We start from the raw sequence: 8,290 nt of genomic DNA on the forward strand, positions 1-8,290 counted from the left end.
AGAGGAAAGGAATGGAAAAACAGCTAGCACACTGAGAATTGAACATAATCCATGCAAATATGTAGCACTTGTAAACATAATCCTATAGTACCCTAGACAATGTCAATCTTTTGAGTCTTTAATGTTCATCCAATCATAAAAATCCTCTCATGGTCTTAGTTCCTACCTTTTACAGATTATACTTCATGAGTGCATAGGCAAACTGTATTAAAATGAGCATTCCGGCCTCTGTAGCACTCTTATCCTTCTGCTGTATCTATTCAGCAAAATCCCAACCCTGATTCAGCTGCATACCCTACCATCTCTACACCAACTCTCTGTTTTAGGAAAGCCAATAAATGTATGTATTGGTGATGAAGAACCATAAAGTCACGGTCTTTGTGGAGGATTTGATAGATTGGTACTCATAATGTATTTCAGTCCTTCTTTTAATGTGGTTTTTTTTTTGAATTTTATTTTATTTTTTTATATAGCAGGTTCTTATTAGTTATCCATTTTATACATATTAGTGTATATATGTCAATCCCAATCTCCCAATTCATCATTTTTAATGTGCTTTCCTGTATGGCACAAATGGAAAAACTAAAACAAAAGAAACACAAAAACAAATTATATTTGCCAGACACCTCTGCAGTTATATTTGGAAGATGCAAATGAGGTAGGGATCCTTTCCCTCTGCTTTGGCTGTTTTTGCTGCCAAGCACATTCTTGAAGACATTGGGTTTTCATCCTAGTATTCATTCACTCGTTCTATCTATCTATCTATCTATCAATCATCTATCAATTATAGGTGATTTACAATATTATATTAGTTTCAGATGTACAGCATAGTGATTCAATATTTTTATAGAGTTTACTCCATTTAAAGTTATTACAAAATAATGGCTGTAATACCCTGTGCTGTACAATATATCCTTGCTGCTTATCTATTTAATACATAGTAGTTTGTATCTCTTAATCCCATACCTCTATCTTGCCCCTTCCCCCTTCCCTCTCCCTACTGGTAACAACTAGTTTGTTTTCTGTATCTGTAAGTCTGTTTCTGTTGTGTTACATACATTAGTTTGGTTTACTTTTTTAGATTCCACATATAATTGATAACATACAGTATTTTTCTTTCTCTGACTTATTTCACTAAGCATAATACTCTCTAGGTCCATCCACATTGTTGCAAATGGCAGAATTTCATTCTTTTTATGGCTGAGTAATATACCAGCCATAAATATGTATATATTATATATTCATTCGTATATATATGTATATAGCCATTCATCTGTTGATGGACACTTAGGTTGCTTCCATATCTTGCCTGTCATAAATAATACTGCTATGAACAATGGGGTGCATATATCTTTTCGAATTAGTCCTTCCTTCTGTCCTTCCTTTCTTCCTATCTTTCTTTTGATGTTTCCCCCAGGAGCAACCTGTCAGCCACCTTCGAAGTGGATCCTCTAGTTTTAGCCAAGCCTTCAGATGACTCCAGCCCAGGACAAAATCTGGCTGAAATCCATGAGAATTCCAGAGCTAAGCTGTATAGCCAAGGCACTTACAGATTTCTGACCAATAGAAACCGCCAGAGATAACAAATGTTTATTGTTATTTTAAGCCGCAACAATAAGCACATGTTTATTGTTGTTTTATTGATGTTTTTAGGTTTTGGGTAACTTTTTAGGCAGCAATAGATAATTTATACAACAGGTTGAGAGTTTTGGCAGCAGCGGTGCTCTTGAAGCTAACATTCCAGCTTTCTATTTACAACTTTCCCAACTGGGGCAGAGATAGCAGTGACCTATCAGGCCTGTTTGGCGACATCGTACTGAGAGGCATTCTTGATCACCCAGCCTAATGCCCACTCCTCCAGTCCTTCCAATTACTTTGTAAACACCTTCTCTGTATTACATCTTTTTCTGCTTAAAATAGCTGAATTGGTTTCTGTTACCTGCAACCGAGCTTAACCAAATAAAAATACCCATCTCAAAGCAACAACTAAATACCAGAGGCATTCCTGCTAAAGTCAGGAATAAGAGAAGTAAGTTGGTTATTAACAGCATTATTTGATATCGATCTGGAAATGCTGTTTCATTATAAGTCAAGATAATGAAATAAGTATTGCAAAGAAGGAGCCAAAATTATTATATATAATAAGGTGATATAATTGTCTACCAGGGAAATTTGAATGAATAAGCTAAAAATAAAAACTATTAAGAAAGTTGAGTGGGTAAGTCAGTTAAAAATTTAACAAAAAAATCAATAGCTTTCCTATGTAGCAATAATAACCATTTAGAAAATATAAAAGAAGAAATAATTTAGTCCAGTAGGAAAAAATGCATAAAGTTGCTGGGAAAAATAAATTCATAAATTTAATGCAATTTTCATGAAAATTTCAGCTTTTTTTTTTTTTTTTAATTTTTTTTTAATTTATTTTTCTGTGTTGGGTCTTCGTTTCTGTGCGAGGGCTTTCCCTAGTTGCGGCAAGCGGGGGCCACTCTTCATCGCGGTGCGCGGGCCTCTCACTGTCGCGGCCTCTCTTGTTGCGGAGCACAGGCTCCAGACGCGCAGGCTCAGTAGTTATGGTTCACGGGCCTAGTTACTCCGCGGCATGTGGGATCTTCCCAAACCAGGGCTCGAACCCGTGTCCCCTGCATTAGCAGGCGGATTCTCAACCACTGCACCACCAGGGAAGCCCTCAGCTTTTTTTTGAACTTGGAAAATTTTATAAAGTTATCTGGAAGAATAAATATTCAAATAGAGATTAAAAATTCTGAGAAAGTAAGACTAACAAAAAAGGACTTGTCCTATGACATATTAAAATATATTATAAAATTGCATAAAAATGTAGTGATTTTGCTTCCAGATTGGTTAGACTGATCAATGAAATAGAAGAAAAAGACCAGAAATACATTCAACTTTATGTAAGAATTTAATATCTGGTATACATGTTGGGAAATCAGTGTGGCAAGTATGAATTGTTCAATAAATCATATTGTGGCAAATAACTTTTTGAAAAAATTATATTACTATGTCACATTTTATACTAGAATAAATTCCATTTGGAGCTAAATGAAATAATCACTTGTTAAAAACTCTTAGTAGGGCTTCCCTGGTGGTGCAGTGGTTGAGAATCTGCCTGCTAATGCAGGGGACACAGGTTCGAGCCCTGCTCTGGGAGGATCCCACATGCTGCGGAGCAACTAGGCCCGTGAGCCACAACTACTGAGCCTGCGCGTCTGGAGCCTGTGCTCCGCAACAAGAGAGGCCACGACAGCGAGAGGCCCGCGCACTGCGATGAAGAGTGGCTCCCGCTTGCCACTCGCACAGAAACAAAGACCTAACAAAAAAATAAATTAATTAAAAAAAAACTCTTAGTAAATTATAAATAGAAGTAATTAAAGAAGTTCTAAAACATATAGGTAAATATCAGTATTATTTAGGCTAATAAAGCCTTTTTAGGCTTAACATCAAAGCCAGAAACCAGGAAGAAAATTTTGATAGATTGACCATTTAAAAATTATAGCAAAACAAGCAGTTTTTACCCCTTTCCTCCCCCAGTAAATGATCAACTGGGGGGAAAATTGGAAAATATATAAGAGACAAAGGTATGTTTTCCTTATAATGCAAAGAGTTCATATAAATCAAGAAGGACAAAGACAGATATTTTCCCTGACAAACATTTTCTCCTACCTCAGAGAAAAATGGGCTAAGGAGGTAAAAAGGCTATTCACATTAGAAATCAATTAGTCATGTGAAAAACATTCAACCTTCTAATAATCAAAGAAATGCACATTCACAAAAAAGGATATCACTTTTAATTTTCGGATAGGCACATTCTAAAAAGAACAAATCCACTCTCATGAGTGCATAGGAACTACATACCGTGACCACCACTGGGGAGAGATACCTTCCCGTATGTAAGAAGGGTCTATGGGGCTTCCGTGGTGGCGCAGTGGTTGAGAGTCCGCCTGCTGATGCAGGGGACGCGGGTTCGTGCCCTGGTCCAGGAGGATCTCACATGCCACGGAGCAGCTGGGCCCGTGAGCCATGGCCGCTGAGCCTGCGCGTCCGGAGCCTGTGCTCCGCAATGGGAGAAGCCACAGCACTGAGAGGCCCGTGTACCGCAAAAAAAAAATAATAAAATAATAAAAAAATAAGGGTCTATGTATAAAAACTTAGCCAGAAATTCTACTTCAAATACTTTATCCTAAGCAAATCATAGGATAAGTGAACAAAGATGTTTGCACAATATTATTGTGTGGTTTATAATGGTGAAAAATCCAATACAACTTAAGTGCTATCAGTGAGTAACTGGTTGAATGAAAGCTGGAAAGTTCATGAAATGGAATTGTAGGCAGTCATCAAAAATAAGCATGTGGACCTATATTTAGTTGTATGAAAAATGTCCACAAAATATTCATACCAAAAGAGTAGAGTTCAAAGAACTAAAATAAACAATGTGTTGTTCTATGTCTGTACATAGAAAAACTCTATTATACACCAAAATTTTAATAATAGTTATTTTGAGGTAGATTATGGGTAATATCCTTCTACTTATTTGTACAGTTCTGCACTATCTGAATCTTTTGCAATGATCATTATAACCAGAAAAAAGAAAAACCAACTCTGAAGAAGGAGAGAATGAGAAGAATGAGGAGAAGAAAAGGGAGGAACGGTGAAAGGGAGGGAAAGCCATTTTCTGGGAGTTTTACCCTTGCTTCAGTTGCTTTTTTTGTCTTCTGAGGCTACGTTGTAAAAACTTTCTTCTCTTTCAGTTTTCTACTTTCCTCTTAATCCAATTGGAGAGGCTCTTAGGCAATGTATATTTAATCTAAAATCTTGTAATTTAGGGAAAAAATGATAAATCAATCCATGATCTTGATTTTGCCCTAGGAGAAAATGCAGTTCGATGGGATTACCAGCCACACAAAACACCTGTAAGTCAAAATATGCAGAATATTTATTATCTCAAACTGTTTGCTGTTCTAATTTAGCAAAACCTTTCCTAATGGGAAGGTTAAGAAGGACATGGAGGCCACTTATTTCTTTTTCTAGATACCATATGTAATGCTTATTTGTGCCCCTTGAAGAATTGTTTTCATTTGGTTGAGCTTTAGTGCAATGCCTTCAGCTAAAAGTTGGAGACCTTCTTCATTCATTCATCCAACAAATATTTATCGAAGCCTCTCCTGTGCCAGGTGCTGTTCTGGAATATTGGGACCTATCAGTGTCCAGCTTTCCTGGAACTTGCTTTCTATCCTTCTAATAAACAGCCATATAAAGGTAGCTATTGGTGAGGCTATCTGTTACTTTATTCAGTATCCCATAGAGAAGTTTCTTTAAGACATGAGAACTGGAAACATAGTTGAGGAATTCATGTATACGTTACTCATAAGCAAATAAAGGAAAGTTTATTTATTTGTTTGGGTTACCAGGAAGTTTAGTCTATTGTTGGCTCAACTTGAGGAATTGTGTAAGATTTTACGTCCATCTTATTCTAATACAAACTTTTCCTCCTTTCAGAACTCCTTATCTTCCTATTTCATCTGTATTTTCACTGGCCTTGCTCTGTAAAAATTTGAGTTGTTTCACTGTATTCTAGAGTATTTGTGAACTGCTCAAAATCTGAAATACCTTATGGTACTAGAGGAACAAAATAACACCATGAGGAAACAGACAAATACAGAATATGGTGCATTTTTCAAGACAACTGACCTTGTCTCTTCAGAAAGCCAATATTAAGAAAAACTAAAACGTGGAAGGGACTATTCTAGTTTGACAAATGGGGGAAAAAACAATTAAATGCAGTAAGTGAGCCATGATTGGATCCTGGTTCAAAAGAACATATCTGCTATAAAAGATGATTTTTGAGGAAAGTTGAGCAAATTTGGATATGGTATGGGTAATAGATATTAGCAAGATTGTTAATTTTCTCAAGACCTGATAATAGTATTATGACTATGAAATAGAATGTTCTTATCTTTAGAGGTGCATACTGCAACATGTTTGGGTGGTGTGTCTTGTCTGCAACTTTGGGATGATTCTGCAAAAAAAAAAGTTTTACAAACATTTATATACAGATAAAGCATATACGGCAAAATGTTAATTGTTGAATTGTTGAGTCTGGGTATTGGGTACTATTGTTGAATTAGAGTGGATACTGTAATATTCTTTCACGTATTCTGTATATTTGGAAATTTTTATAAAAAAAACTTGGAAAAATTAAATTACATATGAATGACTTATTCACCTCTTTTTTCTTCTAGTACTCTATAAGTGTTTGAGTGAAAAGATCTTGTGATATAGCGAAAGGGGAAAGGAGCAATTCCAAGAAGAATCTGATCAGCAGTCTTAAGTTCCAGGATAACTAAGATTATTCATAAATTAGGTATCTAAAAGATCAATTCTGAGCGAGACTGGCTTCACTGGAGGTGGAAGCTAGAATACAGAGTATTGAGAAGTGAGGGCCGAGAGGGTAGACCACTTTTTCAATAAATCCCAGGCTTGTTGTTATATTTGCCGGTGTTACTATGACATCACTGGAGATCTGGAGCTACTCCAGCTCCAGATCTCATTCGAACTCTCGCGATACTAGAGCCTGGTGGAGCGCGAAATGCGGTGGGAGGGGCTGGAAAGAGATCGACTGACTTCCGGCCAGGCCGTTGTCTGGGTGGCGCGGTCGAGTCATCGTTGGGCCTCGCCGCTTCCATCTCCCTTCCCTCCCCCCCCCCCCGCCCCGGCGCGGGGGGTCGACCAGCCAAGTGGGGCGGGAGGCGACTCGGACCTTCCTCTTCATTTCGTTCTGGCCTGCTGCCCGGCTACCCGCTCTGGGTCCTTGGGACCCGCGAGGCCCGGTCTGAGGGGCCGGGGCCTACGTGGGCCCGCCGTCGGGCCCCATGAGGCATAGCCTGACCAAACTGCTGGCGGCCTCGGGCAGCGACTCCCCAACCCGCAGCGAGAGCCCGGCGCCGGTCGCGACCTGCTCGCTGCCCCCGGACTTGACCCGGGCGGCAGCGGAGGACGAGGGGACGGCGGCGGCCGGGTCTCCCGGCCGCAAACAGCCGCGCGGCGACGAGGGCGAGTCGGACGCCGGGAGGGGGGGCCGCGGCGTCGTGGCCGCGCGCGCGCCCTCGCCCGAGGAGATGGAGGAGGAGGCTATCGCCAGCGTCCCCGGGGAGGAGACGGAGGACATGGACTTTCTGTCCGGCCTGGAACTGGCGGATCTGCTGGACCCCCGGCAACCAGACTGGCATCTGGAGCCCGGGCTCAACTCGCCCGGGCCTCTCTCCTCGTCCGGCGGAGGCTCGGATAGCGGCGGCCTGTGGAGAGGGGACGACGACGACGAGGCCGCGGCTGCCGAGATGCAGCGCTTTTCTGACCTGCTGCAGAGGCTGTTAAACGGCATCGGAGGCTGCAGCAGCGGCAGTGACAGTGTCGGCGGCGAAAAGAGGCGGAGAAAGTCCCCGGGAGGAGGCGGCGGCAGCAGCGGCAACGATAACAACCAGGCGGCGACAAAGAGTCCCCGGAAGGCGGCGGCGGCTGCTGCCCGTCTCAATCGGCTGAAGAAGAAGGAGTACGTGATGGGGCTGGAGAGTCGAGTACGGGGTCTGGCAGCCGAGAACCAGGAGCTGCGGGCCGAGAATCGGGAGCTGGGCAAGCGCGTACAAGCACTGCAGGAGGAGAGTCGCTACCTACGGGCCGTCTTAGCCAACGAGACCGGACTGGCTCGCTTGCTGAGCCGGCTGAGCGGCGTGGGACTGCGGCTGACCACCTCGCTCTTCAGAGACTCGCCCGCCGGTGACCATGACTACGCTCTGCCCGTGGGAAAGCAGCAGCAGGACCTGCTGGAAGAGGACGACTCAGCCGGAGGAGTGTGTCTTCATGTGGACAAGGATAAGGTGTCGGTGGAGTTCTGCTCGGCGTGCGCCCGGAAGGCGTCGTCTTCTCTTAAAATGTAGGGTCAAGTAATCTGCTCTTTATCCGCGTTTACCCCTTTCAACTCCCTTACACCATGTAAAACACCTTAGTGGGACATCTTCACTGGACACATTTCAGAGGAGGAAAAAAAAGTAATATTGAATCTTTAAGTGTTTAGCTAAAAGCATGAATGTGACACTGTAACCAACTCCTAATGATAACATGTCACTATTAAATCTCTCTGACAGTTTCTTTTTTAGGTGATTTCCTTCCTGCCAGGCTCCGTTGTAGGGGTTACAGAACAGTCGTTCCCGCCTCACAACCTGGTAAGGATCCATCTCTTCACGTAACGCTCATGCTCTGCTGCTTAGTCTACTTTAAT

At 41.9% G+C, this 8,290-nt stretch overlaps 1 protein-coding gene across 1 annotated transcript; it reads left to right on the forward strand.

The window, feature by feature from the left end:
- Nucleotides 1–6,761: 6,761 nt before the first annotated feature.
- CREBZF (CREB/ATF bZIP transcription factor) lies at nt 6,762–7,949 on the forward strand (the record flags this gene model as incomplete). The annotated part of the gene is made up of 1 exon (XM_079709573.1): nt 6,762–7,949. Exon 1 carries the CDS (start codon nt 6,888–6,890, stop codon nt 7,947–7,949), a length of 1,062 nt encoding a protein of 353 aa, XP_079565699.1. The 5' UTR covers nt 6,762–6,887.
- Nucleotides 7,950–8,290: the final 341 nt, after the last annotated feature.

Source organism: Hyperoodon ampullatus (genome assembly GCF_949752795.1).
Source record: "Hyperoodon ampullatus genome assembly, chromosome: 7".
NCBI classification, from domain to species: Eukaryota; Metazoa; Chordata; class Mammalia; order Artiodactyla; family Ziphiidae; genus Hyperoodon; species Hyperoodon ampullatus.